General features: G+C 42.5%; 1 protein-coding gene across 1 annotated transcript in view; it reads right to left on the reverse strand.

The window, feature by feature from the left end:
* TCERG1L (transcription elongation regulator 1 like) overlaps window positions 1-11,972 on the reverse strand; it is a 336,955-nt gene extending 324,983 nt beyond the window's left edge. The window contains 4 exon segments of the mRNA XM_030204960.1: window positions 8,542-8,688; window positions 11,456-11,694; window positions 11,697-11,738; window positions 11,843-11,972. Of these exon segments, the coding sequence (XP_030060820.1) occupies window positions 8,542-8,688; window positions 11,456-11,694; window positions 11,697-11,738; window positions 11,843-11,972 (558 nt within the window).
* Between the last annotated feature and the right edge of the window lie 4,698 nt (window positions 11,973-16,670).

Here is a 16,670-nt window from a genome sequence, read left to right on the forward strand (position 1 = left end):
GGGCCCTAAGCACTTGAGCTCTGACTGGCAACCAATGAAGGTGTATCAGCAACGAAGTCACATGATCGTATCTCAATTTTTTTGTAGGTATTAAATGAGCAACAATATTTTGAATCAATTGAATTCTATGTAACAATATTGCTGAAATGGCAACATATAGAGCATTACCATAGTCAAAATGTGAAAGATGATTGGACAACAACAGCAAAATGCTTTTCTACAAAATAAGAACTTATTAATCGACATTGCTCAAATTTAACAAAATGCTTCTTCCATCAAACAATCTGTGGTTCTATAATTAGAGGCCTTTTTACTAAGCTTCGCTAAAAGGAACCATGTGCTAGAATTAGTGTATGGGTTTCCCCATGCACTGAGGCCACTTTTAGCGCGGTTGTAAAATGGCTGCATTCCATTTTTCCCAATAATAGCCAGGTGCGCTAATGCACTAATCGGTAGGTGTATGGTAATGTAGCTGTGTTAACCGATCAGATCAGCGCACACCAATACTTCACTCCCCCAAACACACCCATGAAAAGCGTGCGCAGATGCCTGAACTATCAAAGGGTGTCTCCCGTGGTAGTACATTTTGGTGCATGGGAAGCACGCGTTAGTGCTTACCGCTGCTTAGTAAAAGGATCCCTTGTAGAATCCAAAATTACTCCCCAAACCCTTTTTCCACCTTCAAAGAGGTCCTCTCTTCATTTAAAATACAATTAGAAACATCACATAAATATGAGTTAAATCACTAAATTTTTATTTTGTCTTAAGTTTAAGAGAGTGCGATAATAACCAATTACTTATTTTTCTAAAACATCTATTTATGGTACCTGAAGCGTATCAAAGTTAGGATCAATAGTGATCAAAAAATATATATCATCTGTGGGATGCAATTTGAGTGCAAACTTCTCTTTTGCTATTATCTTCTAAGTCCAAACGCCCAAATCCAATTTCCCAGTGCCGAACATGGTCATTTTTGAACCAGAAAATGTATGTCTTTTTGGTTCAAAAATTAAACTATTTTATATATTTTCATGCTCAGTCAGTTTTCTTTTAGGGCCATTTTCAAACAAAAAATGTCCAAGGGAAAAATGCACAAAAAAAGCCATTCAGATATCTGGGGGCCAGCAGACTGGCCACACAGACATTCCAGCAGAGCAGTAAGCAGTGGGCAGCCTAGGGGCACTGCAGTGAACTTCACATAAGTGACCCCAGGTATAAATCACATCATAACCCCTTATATTGTATGGTGTGCCCTCCAGGAATAGCAAAAAAATGTACTGTACCCAACTGCACACCGCTTCAATAGCCCTTATGCCTTTAGATGTCATTTATATGTGACATCTAAAGGCATAAGTAGGTATTTTGTGTTTTGGGGGGAGCATTCACACTTTCCACCACAAGTGTACCAGCTAGAGTGGGATATGGGCCTGAGTCCCCTTCTCTACAGTCCACTGTATCAACCACTAGACTAATCCAGGGACCTGATTGCTGCTGTAAGGAATGGCCATTATATCTGCACCTGTTAAAGAGCTTGGGATGTACTGTCGCTTTCAGTTCTTAGAGGGTGGGAGGGGATCAGTGACCACTGAGGGATTGAAGGGGGGTCATACCTTTATCTCCCCAGTGGTCATATGGTCAGTTTGGGCACCTTTTTGGCTGTTTACTAAGCCATACTGTAGGCAGGCTAGTGTTGTTTTGCATGAGCTAAAAATTAGCATGTGCTAACGCTAGAGATGCTAGGAATATATGGGTGTTTCTAGCATTTAGCGTACGCTAAAAATGAACTATTTTCTGTTTTGAAAATGAGCTCCTATATCATGTTTTATCATTATAATGTTACCCAAGATCCTTCTGTAATACTAAATGTCTATTTTCTTATATATTTCCACCATTCATGATGTATTATTGTAAGCCACATTGAGCCTGCAAAGAGGTGGGAAAATGTGGGATACAAATGCAATAAATAAATAAATAAAAATGAAGAACTGAATCAAGCTCTGGAGCAGCAGGCAACTAGGGTGTCCTCAGTTGAGGAATCTGCAGCAGTGTACCGAGGCCGGGGCAGTGGGAGTGTTCTGCCCTGGGTGTACACTGCAGGAGGGGTGCAGGCAGCAGCCTCTGATGTTACTTCCTGTTCTGGGGCAGAGGGAGCAGGGAACTGGCGGAGCCGAAAACCAAGTGGCTGCTCCCAGCACCCCAGGAGGTAAGAACAAGGCACCCGGGGGGGGGGGGGGGGGTAAAAGTGATGTGCTGGGGTGAACAATGCTGCACCTGGGGGGGGGACACTGCACCTGGGGGGGGTGCACAGTGGCGATTCGCCTCCCTGGCAGTCGACCAAGGAGCATCACTGGGAATCTGTTAAAGATCTATAGGAATTTCAATCAGCAACTATAAAGGAGAGAGAAATATTTGCTCATAGGGTGGAATGACTGAAATATCAGTTCAGAAAGAATAGCTTAAGGTTTCCAAAATCTCCTATGAAACCAGCAATAAAATGCTTAAGAAATATTTCCAGGAAGTGCTTAACTTCCATTAGAGTATATACCACCAATTGTTCAAGCACAATATATTTCTAGAATTAAAAGTGGAGGAAAAATCAACTAGACGTTATGAACCTTACCGATTTTTTAGAAAGTTCCTGGAAATCGTGACTGAACATATGACCGTTGTTCTGACATTTGCCCTAGAACTTGATAGATGTAATATTCTTCGTTTATATTTTCAGTTTATGAATAATCTGTTTATGAATTCAAAAATTCAAATGTTTCTTGATTTTTCAAGAGAAGCACAGAAGAAGTCCAGGGAATTTCTTGCACTCAAGCCCAGGGGTTTGGCTCTGAGGGCTTCATTCCTCTTAAATATTTCCTGTTGAAATGTGGTAATCTTGCATGATTCTACTTCTTATGTTTTTTTAGACCCTAAATAGTTACTGAATTTTGTTGTTGATTGAGAGAGAGCAACTGCAAATACCTCGAATTCACCTACTTAATCCGCTGTAACGCTGGCTATGTTGGTTAGTTTCTCCTTCCAGTTTATAGATGTATTCTAGGAATTTTCTTGTATCATTATTTGCCTTTCTTGGCCTATGTGGTCTGAAAAAGCCAATATATATATATATTTTTTCTTTTATTGTAATTGTTTTCCCCCTTTATTTTGTTTTATGGCTGTATTTCCTGATATATTGTAATAAGCATGGTTATTGTATAATTTCAGTTAAATAAAAAATGTTAAAAAACAACAAAAGTATCATCAGCATAGGAATATAATATTTCTCCCATCTCAACCCCACAAGGAAGGGTCCAACTTGGAGAAAGTTACCCATCTTTAAGCACCCGATAACATGTCTAAATCCAAAACTCAGAGCTTCTAAAATAAACACCACAATAAAGCAAATAAAATAAAAACACAACAGTTAACCTAATCACAAATCTCAGTAAGATATAAGATATCATTCCTGCACAAGCCTGAGCAAAACAAGAAAGTCTTCACAAGTTATCTAACATCTACTTTATTAAAATGTATTGTTGGCCTCTGTAACAAAGGTAACAGCATTAGATGTCATCAAGATTGGCACAAAGACCCCACAGCATCAAAAAAGGGGCATAGGACAAAAATGGGGCAATTCTTAGACAGTCATATTTACATCTGCACATACATTTTTACAGTACTAGCATAAATGTGAGTATGTGCACACTTGCGTGAGTATATGGGTATCTGCAGCACTTAAACACTCACACTTAGACCGTCTCTATGCTGGTGTAAAGTGCTCATGCCGTCGTCAAATTTCATCCCCGAATTCTATATAGCATGCCTAGAGATCCATGCTAAAATCCACGTGTATTCTATAACAATGTGCATAACTTAATTGGCTTAACAAGCTAATCAGCATTGATAACAGCTGTTAACAAGCCATAATGAGCACTAATTGGCACTAATTAGAATTTACACACACAACTCACTAAGCGCATTCTGTAATGCAGTGCGCCTAACTAATGCACGCAGGCAAAAAGGGGCATGGCTATGTTTGGGGAAATGGGCGTTTTGTCAGCATTCTGAAATCTACACTTGTAGTTATAGAGTGTGGCCCAGTGCGCCTAAATCTATGTGCCGGAATTTACACCACATCTTCATTAGCATAAATAGATGCGTGTAGTTTTAGGTGCTAGGATGCCAACTAAGCATATTCTATATACCACGTCTAACTCTAGGCTCCGCTTATAGAATACGTTTAGTCGGCACTGATTTCTGCACCAATGTTTTAGGTGCCATATATAGAATCTCCCCTTCAATGTATATTTACCCAGTTATACTAGCATTCTATAAAGGAAAGCAGAGAAGTACTTTCCTTTAGACAATAGACTCCAACCATACACCCTCTGGATGCCTAACTCTTGGCACTCTGTTACATAGTATGAAAGCTCCATGCCACTGTGACAAAGGCAACAAGCACAGGAGAAGGACAAAGTAGCAAAAATACTGTCAGGAAGACTTCAGAACACCAGAAGAGGGGTAAAGGACACCAACTTTGGCAGTGTTCTATTCAGCATATTTTCTATCAAGCTCCTCACTATGGAGGCTACCTGCTCTGCCCCACAGATAAAATTGCCTGGTTTGGAAATTTCATCCTAAAAATAAAGTGGTATTTCTAGCCCCTGATTCTACCCTTGAAATCAGCATTGCAGATCCCATGGAGGGCCATAATCGAACGGCACCGGCCAAATGGATGGCTGGCCATCTTCGGGGCCGGCTCCGTGACGGGGTGGAGTCAAGCGTATTTTCGAAATACGCTTGGAGCTGGCCAAATCGCTCACTGGGTTTAGAACAGGATCGCCGGGTTTATATGAGATGGCCGGCTTCATTTTTCAGCCATAATGGAAACCGGGCCGGCCATATCAAACCTGGCAAAATGCAAGGCATTTGGGCGTGGGAGGAGCCAGCATTTGTAGTGCACTGGCCCCCCTCACATGCCAGGACACCAACTGGGCACCCTAGGGGGCACTTAAAAAAAATCTTCCAGGTGCATAGCACTCTTACCTTGGGTGCTGAGCCCCACAAATCCCCCCAAAACCCACTCGACACAACTCTACACCATTACCATAGCCCTAAGGGGTGAAGGGGGGCATCTACATGTGGGTTCAGTGGGGTTTTTTTTGGGGGGGGGGGTTGGAGGGCTCAACATTAACCACCACAAGTGGAACAGGTGGGGGGGATGGGCCTGGGTCCACCTGCCTGAAGTGCACTGCACCCACTAAAAACTGCTCCAGGGACCTGCATACTGCTGTCAAGGAGTGCTGGGTATGACATTTCAGGCTGGCATAGAGGCTGGCAAAAAAGGGTTTTTTTTTTTTGCTTTTTTTTAGTGGGAGGGAGTTGGCGACCACTGGGGGAGTAAGGGGAGGTGATTCCCGCTTCCCTCCGGTGGTCACCTGGTCAGTTGGGGCACTTTTTTCAGACTTGGTCCTAAAAATAAATGGACCAAGTCCAGCCGGCAAAATGCTCATTTGAGCCGGCCATTTTTTTTTCATTATAAGGTGAAGCCGGCCATTCTGTACCCACACCCCCGTCCTGCCCCATCCCGCCTTCGCTACCCTACCAACACGCCCCCTTGAAGGTTGGCCAGCGCTGCAACGAAAAAGCAGTTAAGGCAGGCCAAAATCGGCTTTCGATAATACCGATTTGGCCGGGATCAGGAGATCGCCGGTGATCTCCCGATTTGTGTCGGAACATCGCCGGTGATCCCTTTCGAAAATGAGCCTCATAATGTATCAAGATGTGGATCTACTACTACTATCTCCCAACTAGATCAGGATAACAGGCAGCTCTGTGCAGAGCCTAACTTTTCTCTGACATACAAACTCTATCATTATATAGCTCCTTTTTATCTGAGCCCTATATGTATTCTTTGCTGTATCAATGTCTTTAAGCTCTTTTCTTCTGATACCTGAACTTCCTAACACAACTTTCTTCCCCTCTGAAATCTAACAGAGAAATAGCAAGAAAATAGTTTCTGTTCTCAGATTCATGATGACATTATCAGCCATGGGATTTGGAAGTGAGGCTGGGATAGGTTTGTTTGGCTACTTGTTGAAAATTTTCAACATGATAGGTCAAGTATATAAATATCACTACACAGGGACAACTAAAGGTCCATCAAACCCAGCATCTTGTTTCCAACAGTAGCCAATCTAGGTCACAAGTGCTTGGGGATCCCAAAAGAGGAAAATGGATTTCATGTTTCTTATCCCAGGAATAAGCAGCAGATTTTCACAAGTCTACCTTAATAATGGTTTATGAACTTTTCTTTTAGGAACTTGTCTAAACTTTTTTTTAAACCTTGCTATGCTAACCATATTCTTAGGCAACAAATTCCAGAGTTTAATTACATTGTACAGAAATATTTCCTCCAATTTGTTCTGAATATTCAACTTTGCAATTTCTTTGCATGCCCACTAGGCTTTCTACTTTTGGAAGGAATAAACAAGGGATTCACTTTTTCCACTCCACTCAGGATTTTATAGGCATCTATTACATTTCCCCTCAGCAGTCTTTTCTTAGTGAAGAGCCTTAACTTCTTTAACCTTTCCTCAGAGGAGAGTTGTTCCATCCCCTTGATCACTTTGGTCACCTTTCTCAGGAGCCAATGCAGAAAGACATGTGGTAGATCCAGCTCAGTGCATCAGTTCCACCGCCGAATTAAAGAAAAAAAATATTGCCAGCATGCTATATGCAATGAGCATGCAAATTACTCCACAGCTCATTGCAAATTGTCACCCATCCTGTCAGTGCCTCAGTGGTGACTGCCAAACTGGACCGCCTCAGACTCAACCTGTACTTCAAAAACCTTTCCCTAGTAGTCAAGTGGTCTCCTTCCCCTTCTCCCTAAGTTCAAAAACCTTTTCCTGATATTCTAGTAGCCCTCTCCCTCCCCTTAACCAAAAAAATTTCCTGGTATCTAGTAGCATCCCTATCCCTCCCCCAGGTCCACCTGCACAGGGCAAGATGCACAAGAAGGGTCCCACCATTTTGTAGGATGATGGCACTGCAGGCAAATGGACATCGCTCCCACCTCCCATTTAAATGTAAGGTGGGTGAGCCTGGGAGGGTATCACTAGACACCAGAAATTTATATTTACTTAGTTGGGAAAATGGATGTTGGGTCGAGGAGGGAGGAGACAAGTAGACTACTAAAGAAAGGATTTTGAAGTTGGAGGAAGGGGGCTGACTAAGCCAACAGGGGTTCCGATGCAAAAAGGTATCTGAGGCAGAGTAGTAAGGTTGTGGGAGAGAGAGAGAGACAGGGTTCTGCTAAACACTCACTCCTCTCAACCAACCCTTCTATACTGTCCTGGACCTGCAAGAAGTTTCCTGCATTAGCTGCACAGGCAAAACCTTTTTTCTAATTGCATGGCTGTGGAATGGTTAATCACAGCATTAACATTCATAAACTGTTCTTTTGATGTATATTGTTATTTACAGGGCCGCCGAGAGACTGGCCAGGCCCGGGACAAGGCCGCCCCCGGGCCCCGCCCCCAGGTTGTCGTCGTCGCCCCCCCTGAGGGGTGCCCGGCACCACAGTCCCACACACAGACGTGCTCCTTTCAGCTGATCTTCGCTGTACTCTGCAGGGCTTCTGTGCTTCTGACGTCCTGCACGTGTGACGCACAGACACACAGAAGCCCTGCAGAGTACAGTAAAGATCAGCTGAGAGGAGCACGTCTGTGTGGGCCGCACACGCCGGAGTCAGAACAGAAGACAGCACTTCTGCTGGCGGAGGTTCGGGTGGAAGGGGCCCGGTGGCGGTGGCGGGTGGGACTGTGGTGCCAGGCCCCCTGGGAATCTTGTCCCCCCCGCCCCTCCCCCCTCGGCGACCCTGGTTATTTGTAATTCTGATATGCCAGTAAAGATAAGGTTTTGGTTAAATGCATGTGTGGAAAGTTTTCTGCATCAGCCCCTGGCTTTGTACCTTCTAATTCCACTAAGAGATCTATCTATCTATCTATCTATCTATCTATCTATCTATCTATCTATCTATCTATCTATCTATCTATCTATCTATCTATCTATCTATCTATCACAACATTTACATATATATGTAGCAAAAGCACCATATACATACACACCTCTATACCACCACTTATATTAGATGTCTGGCTACTTTTATATGACTGGACCTAAACATTTATTTTGTTACCTATACTCTGTATACAAAGTTATACTTCCCATGCCTCAGAGAGTTCATATTCCTAGTTTTAGAATGTATTTCATTCATATGTCATGCAATACATGAAAAATAATTATGCATAACTAAGAAAATCTCTCTACAGGTTATCAATTTTTTTCTCCAGGGTTAAGAGAAAATGCAATGAATAGGTTTGGTTTTAAAATGATTCCCTGAAACATCTCTCCCGTTGTTTATGGGCGTTACCAGCTCAGCTTGGCACTGTTTCCAAGACTGTCATAATGCTTCATTCAATGTACAGCCCAATTCCTTCAATATGAGAACTAATTCTAGCAGAAGCCACAGTAAAACATTAAGATTACCTTGCAATTAGGTATCCTCTTTTCCACCCAGCATTTGCTACTGTGAGGTGGAAGAGTAGACGTGAAGCCGTGTGGGAACACTGGAACAAATTCCATACATGACGAAGGTGAAAATCCAATAACCGGAGAATGAACTCCAAAAACCCACTGAAACAGGAAGTTAAAATATACTAGTTAACTTTGTGACAGGAAATGCTGGTAGCAGTCAAAAGAGACAAATATGCAAACTCTCTCTCTAGGCTTTATTGTTTTTGCTGGCAGTCATCAATCTGTGTCAGAATCAACATCCACATCTCCTTTCTCACTGTCACAGCTGCTGAGTGGTTTGTGTCATTACTATATGGAAATCACAGATATGTACTTTTGTGACATTCTGTTGACATGTTTGGGTCTGTTTATGACGGAGGCATTATCTTTGATTTATGTAATATAAGCTTTCCCCTCCCTGCCTCCCAACGAATGAATATTTCAGTTGCAGCCGATTGCATCTGGCATATGCCAACGCTGGGCTGACTTCACACACGATCAATATGCACAACTTGTTACTCCCGCTTTGAAATGCCTTCAAAATTCCAAGTTTGCCAAAATATACCGCTTAAGAATGCTTTCTGCAATTAGTCGAATGTGAAACTAATAAATAATTAGAAAAAAAAAACATCACAATCCTGTCCCAGCGTTGGCAAAGTCCTAAAACATAAAGAAACGGCTGGAAAAAGGAGCTCTCGAGGGGTCTAAAGAGTGGACTTGCAGTGAATCAGCGCGACAGAGGAAAAGAGAAAAAGAATAATTGCATTCATAAGGTTTCCTCCAAAATCAGCAGACGCCAGAGCACATGCATGTCGGCTTTCTGCAATCTATTGCTTTGTTTATCCTCTGTTTTCTCTTGCGGTCTTGACAAGGTTAATGATTTGTTTTTATATCCTAAGTTGCAACGTGTCTAATAATTTTAGGATGCAAACACAATCATGGAATGCTTTTTTTTTTTTCTTTCTCATTCTCCGTCATTGTAATTCATGCCATGTCCGGCCCTACATGACTTAGAACCCGAATCTGCTTCTAGTTTAAGAGCGTTCTGGTTAATGAATCATGAGTCCTGTTTAATAGGTATACTAACCTCCTCTGTCTTCAGACACTGCACTGAAAAAATAGTACTTTTTATCTTTACTGGGGTATCTCGTGACATAGATGTACAAGGTTAAGATCAGTTCAGTGCGAATGTTCTGTTGTCAGACAAGTAATATACATATTTTATCTGTAAAATAAAGATTCTGTAAACAAACCATGAAAAATTCAAGAAAGTGAATTGTTCACGTTCTTTAATTTTTCATGTTTTGTTTACAGAATCTTTATTACGTCTCTAGTGGGAAAGTTCAGTTCTACACCTGAAACTAAATATTAGCTACAGAACGGTAAAATGGGGATAAGTCCAAGTTCTGATTTAAAAAAAAAATGGAAAAACAAAGAACAGTAACTGTTTTCTTTAGACGCGTTGCACAGAAAAATATTATTATTGTCGCCCCGTAATTTTAGGCATAATGTGTAATCTTGACAAAATTATGTGGCATAATGACTTTTCACTAGTTCAAAATAGTGAGACTTCCAGATCAAGCAGTGAGTAGGGGGGGGGGGGGGGGGGACTGTTAACAAACCACAACAGAGCACAGGGCAATCAGCTCAAAGCCTGCTAGTAAAAGAAAACCAAGATACAAATTCAAAATATGTCTGATTCAGATTCTGAAATACAGCTGAACTGAAAAGCTTACTGATTACTCAACAAGCAAAATGTTGCTAAGAGCTTTCTGAATTAACAAGCTTTAAAGCACGATCATATCTTTATACAATTTAAAAAAAAGTCCTGCAGGAAGATTGGCTTTGATATCATTATACTTTAAATTTCCTGCAATTCGGTTTTTTTTTATCCCTTGCAAGGATGAAAGTATTTTCATATACACCTGATCTATGCCCAAATTCGTTCAGCACAGTTGCTTTCATTCATTGCACACTATTCTCTTGCAGGTTTGTAAAAAGACAAATCGAGTTCTTTGACAATAAATACCTCTAGTGGAAGCTTCCTGACATGACAATGTAAAAAAAAAAAAATCAAACATTGCAAGGGCAGCTATCCAAACAGAGACTTTATTTTTCATACTAACATTCCGTTAAAAAAAAAAACTTTTGGCTTTCCAGTATGATGATATAAGTACATATTTTTCCATTGGTTTTAGAAAGGGAAACTGATTTAATAAGATTTCATCTTTTTTTTGGTGTGTTTTGCTAAGTTAACCAAACATGTCTGATGTTTTTATTCAATCTTTGCTAACGAGTTCAAAATATGATGTGCCGGCATGCAGAAGAAAATGAGAAGAAATGAAATCTCACTATTTCGCTCACTGCTCAGTCTAATCACTGACATCCTTTTCTCAGCCTCCGGTCCCTTCTAAACTGGGCTCCTTGCAAGCACATTTCCTTCTGCGATTATCTGTGCGATAAACCCAACTAAAGAGCACTGCAATCGATCTAAATCTTTGCAATCCCCCAACTTGTTAACATATTTGGGGAGAGGGGGGGGTATTCTGTGATTGCCAGAGGAAAGGGAGACCAAGCCCATCCATCTCCAGAGTAATTATTTATACGGTAGCTGAACAACTATGCCTGTGCAGTGCCCCTCGTCCTAAGGGCTAACTTCAAAACAAACGCAGCAGATGTTGCAGAAAATGCTGAACAGAAAGGATAAACTTCTTCAGATGCCAGGGTTTCTCTTCCACACATAGTACAGTGATGAAACCCTGAAGACTACTGAAAGGTGAAAATGAGAGCGGTCAATCGCTAAATCCCGAGTTTTATTCCTGTAATATTTTTCTTGTAGATTACCAACATATTTATGAAAGGCTCAGAAGGAGGTAAGCTCAGTTACCTGTCCATTTGGCAAAGGATACTGATGCAGAACAGGATCTGGTGCAGAGGGCACTGATATCAAAGGCAGGAAAGGATCACAGGGAACTTGCCAGCCAGGAACACCCTGGAGCAAAGGAGGTGGATGTGGAGAAGACACGACAAAAGGAGGGGGCACACCACCTATCCGAAAAAGACCTGAGGCTGCTGGCACCATCCAAATCCAAGGAGGTGGATCAGCGTTCATCTGCCAGAGGAAAGGCTGCCGCTTGAACCTCGGAACAGGGAGCATTCTACATTGTATACTGTAGATTCGACCGCTCAGTGTGTCTTCCTCCTAGTCAAGAGGAATGGGATCCGTGATCTCCGCAGGAACCACCCTGGGCTCTGATGGGCGCAAGGTGCTTGCACTGGAACTGCCCGGCACAGGCGGCACACACTGGCTGCCCGAAACCCCTCTCCACGGCGCTGGGCTGGACTGCCACAGGCTCCGCCTCCTCCAGGCGTAGCTCCTCCTCCTTCCCTGTTATTGAGCGCATCCTCCCCTAGCCTAGCCGTGTCCCTCACACCCTGCAGCCGCTCCTGCGCTGACGTCAAGAGGCTGAAGAAGCCACGCTCGGCGATCCACGGGACTGCCCTGGACCCCTCCAACCTGCCTATAGTATGACAGATGCCTACATACATAAAGCAAATTGGAAAAAAAAATGCCAATCCGAATTCAGTGGGCTAAAACGCTTCTATTGCACGCTACATTTAATTAATGATACAGTGTTTTATATCATCTTACTTAGCATTTGCAGACCGTGTCCATTATTTGTTTGGGAAGTGTTGCTATTATAAAACCTCATCAAAAGTTTTATTGTTTTTTCTAAAATCGGGTTCTAAGAAACAGGATTTATAATGAAGAACAGGAATCACCTTGCTCTAACAATATCCTGTACAAATTAAATAGCACAAGGTCATTTCTAGAGAAATTCTCTTTGTGCGTTCTTGACATTATGCTTTCCTAATCCTTATGCTGTGAGAACTGACAAAAAAAAGGAAAAAAAAAATCAGCAAAATGTAAAGTCTTTACTGCATCAGGCTCAGGAGTCATTTCAAATATAACCTGTGAGGAATAGTGGGAATAGTGCATTCGCTGTCGTCATTCTTGAATGGCAACACACACTAATTTGCACAATACCTGTATGCAATGTTTGGGTCAGGAACTGGGTGGTTTATGGGTGGAGAATGGGGTGGGCTACACAGACGCCCTACTACCTCCTCAAGAGGAAGCGGTAAGTGCATCTGTGCTAATTGCAGACAGTCACAACACACAGTAAAGAACGTTTCAGTGTTGCAACTGTAGGGGTCGTGTTGGACACACCCTGAAGTTACCCCACACTAATATCTGCTGTTAAAAGCATGGGTAAGTGCAAAAATTTACTGCACTTTCTTGAATGTCTTCCTTGCAAAGCTTTCCCTAAAGTTGGAACTAGGCTGAACTCCTAAATGAAACACATTGAGAGCAATTCTCTATAGGTTGCCTAATGTTAGGTGCTGGAATGATGCACGTTAAGTGAGAATTCTATAACGGCAATTGCATGGACAATTTCTGTTATAGGAATGCTAGTATAAGTCCATTATTGTGCACCTAACTTTAGATGCAAGCATCTTGTTCAAAGGCTGATGTAAATGCCTGCATCTAACTGTAGGTAGTTAGGCATGTAACTGCTAGTATTGTATAGCCTGCAAATGTAAGTGCTAGGCATGCCCCTGACCCGCCTATGACACTTTCATGTCCACATCCCCTAGCAGTTGTACATAATCGATTTTGCATGCACAATCACACGTGTAGCTTTTAATTAGTGCCAATTAGCACCAATTAACACCACTAAGGGATGCAGTGGCTATTTTCAAGACGTGGAGGGGCATAATTGAATGGGGTGCCCAAGTCTTCATGAGGGCATTCTCGCAGGGTGTCCCTGCGAAGGGGAAGGGATACCCATATTATCAAAACAAGATGAGCGGCCATCTTTCATTTCGATAATACGGTTGGGGACACCCAAATCTCAACATTTAGGTTAACCTAAGAGATGGTCGACCTTAGAGATGGTAATCCCAGGTTTTTGGCGATAATGGAAACTAAGGACGCCCATCTCAGAAACGACCAAATCCAAGCCCTTTGGTCGTGGAAGGAGCCAGCATTCATATTGCACTGGTCCCCCTCACATGCCAAGACACCAACCGGGCACCCTAGGGGGCACTGCAGTGGACTTCAGAAATTGCTCCCAGGTGCATAGCTCCCTTACCTTGGGTGCTGAGCCCCCTCTCCCCCCAAAAAAACCTAAAGCCCACTGCCCACAACTGTACAACACTACCATAGCCCTAAGGGGTAAAGGGAGGCACCTATGTGTGGGTACAGTGGATTTGTGGTGGGTTTTGAAGGGCTCACATTTACCACCACAAGTGTAACAATGGGGGGGGGGGCTGGGTTCACCTGCCTGAAGTGCATTGCACCCACTAAAACTGCTCCAGGGACCTGCATACTGCTGCAATGGACCTGAGCATGACATTTGAGGCTGGCAAAAAATATTTTTAAAGATTTTTTTTAGGGTGGGAGGGGGTTAGTGACCACTGGGGGAGTAAGGGGAGGTCATTCCCAATTCCCTCTGGTGGTCATCTGGTCAGTTTGGGCACCTTTTTTAGGCTTGGTCGCAAGAAAAATTGACCAAATAAAGTTGGCCAAGTGCTTGTCAGGGACGCCCTTCTTTTTTCCATTATCAGCCAAGGATGCCCATGTGTTAAGCACGTCCCAGTCCTGCCCTCGCTATGCTTCCGACACGACCCCAGGAACTTTGGTCATCCGATTATGCCAATTTGGGCGACCCTGAGAGAAGGACACCCATCTCCTGATTTGTGTCGAAAGATGGGCGCCCTTCTCTTTCGAAAATATCCTGATAGTGTCAGATGCACAGAACCTAATGAGCCAGCAACGTGGTTTTTACACTAGTTCTAGTCGGTTTATGGAGTTCAGTGAGACATGAACAAAAGGGTTCTGTGAACTTTTTTCCTCTCACAGTAGCAGCTAAGAAAATTGTATGCAAAGTTGTTATAATTAGCTAATTACTGTACAAATGTCCATGCAAAGCGATGCACAGAAGCAGTCCCCACCTTTACTGAGGAAAATTTAATGGGAATCTGGAGCTGTCAGTCCTGACAGGTCTTCATTGTAGCAAGTACTCCACAGCCACTCCAAAGATCCTCTGGCACTCCTGCAAGAGGAGAAAGACCCATGCGGCGAAACAAGACGTGGTGGAGCATCCCTGCTGGCACCCGCCCTTCACCAGATATTGTCAAGAAAAAAATCAATAAACCCACAAATCTACAGATTCAAATCCATCTTAACCTTTGATTGTTTGATCGCTGACCATGACAGTGAAGTAGATTGGATGACCCATAGCAGTTTTGGAAAAAAAAAATCTATGGCAGTTTTCTTACACACAGATTCTTTGTGTGTATGAAAGCTATATACAAATGCTGCTCTGAGCATGTGCAGAGTAGCCACGTGCAGAGTAGCCACGCATAGCAATTGGCTATTCTGCGCATGCTCCACAAACCAACTCTTTTTTTTTTTTTTTTGCAAGCAGCTCATTTGCATGCAAGTTGCTTTTGGAATATCTCTGTATTTCCAAATCAGTAATTTTTACCGAGGTGGAAATACCAAGTAATTATTTATGGGGACCTTTGTGCGTCTGAGTCATAGCCACTAGCAGCAGCAGAAGCGAGTGGGCTTTGCTGCTGCTGCTGCCTCCATCACCCCACTGGACCACCAATGAGGTTAAGGTGGACCCAGGAGAAGGGCCCATTCTGACCAGGAGGTGAATGGGAAGTATTCTGAAACTTGCTTTGGGGCTGGGGGGGGGAGAAGTTGGAAATGTGCCAGCCAGTAGCAGAAGTCATACAGGTGCTGGCACCCATATAGTTAACTGAGTAAATTTAGGACTGCTTATTATGCATTCCTACATGCCCAGTTAGGTATGTGTGTGTGCTAGCACAGAGTATTGCTAGCACCCACATAAATCCCAGCTTCTCCCTAATTTAACTCCCAAAGAGGCCCTGTGCAGGCCAGCTCCAAAATGGCAGGGTAGTGGCGATGTTAGGCAGCATTGCCTAATTAAGTGCCACTGACAATTAGCGGTTAGCTCTCTCCAAGTGGTTTAAGTAGGCAGGGGCCTTCTGAATTTATTCTGCCCAATATTTAAAATTGCTTTAAATATCGGGCAGAATAAATTCAGCAGAAATTATAGATAAATCAATGAAACTAAAGTAGGGGAAGGGTTTTGATTGCCAGTAGCATGTTTGGCATATATGACCCTTCTTTCCACAAAAATAAAGATCTCATCACCCTTTGAGAAATAGTAGTAGACCCAAATTAGTTCTATTTCCAAAAATTGTCTTAAAATGACACATAGCCAGTGGAGTGGAACAGGTAGACATGAAACACTCGTTTACTCTTCCCAAAAATACTAGGAATAGGGGGCACACAATGAAGTTACAAGTAGTAAATTTAAAATGAATCAGATAAAAAAAAAAAATTTCACTCAATGTGTAATTGAACTCTGGAAATTGCTGCCAGAGAATGTAGTAAAAGCAGTTAGCTTAGCAGAGTTTTAAAAAAGGTTTGGATGGCTTCCTAAAAGAAAAGTCCATAGACCATTATTAAAATGGACTTATTGAAAATCCACTGCTTATTTCTAGTATATGCAACATAAAATGTATTGTACTTTTTTGGAATCTTGCCAGGGACATGTGACCTGGATTGGCCACTGTTGGAAACAGGATGCTGGGCTTGATGGACCTTCGGTATGTCCCAGTATGGCAATACTTATGTACCTCTGCTCCAATGGAGGCATTTGAGCTGATTCAAATATTTTTGGCTGAAAAGCAAGCTGTTTCTGTTGTGGTTTTAAACATACCAATCACAAAGCTGCTGAAATAACTCCCAGATATAGCTATTTAAAGGTATAGATTGGGGGAAGTCTATAAGAACATGTCAGTGTGTTTGAATATTTCTTGGGGCACTGTCAGGCCATCATTGTAACTTGTAAATAGTTTGGTACAACCAAGACACTGCATTGATCAGGTCTTCCCTTCAAAGTCAGTAGCTGTGGATTAACAAAACTGCTGAGCAAGATCACTGTGAAGCATATGATTATTTTAAAAGAACTACAGAGATCTCTGAATGAGACGAAGAA

Source organism: Microcaecilia unicolor, chromosome 5 (genome assembly GCF_901765095.1).
Source record: "Microcaecilia unicolor chromosome 5, aMicUni1.1, whole genome shotgun sequence".
NCBI lineage: Eukaryota > Metazoa > Chordata > Amphibia > Gymnophiona > Siphonopidae > Microcaecilia > Microcaecilia unicolor.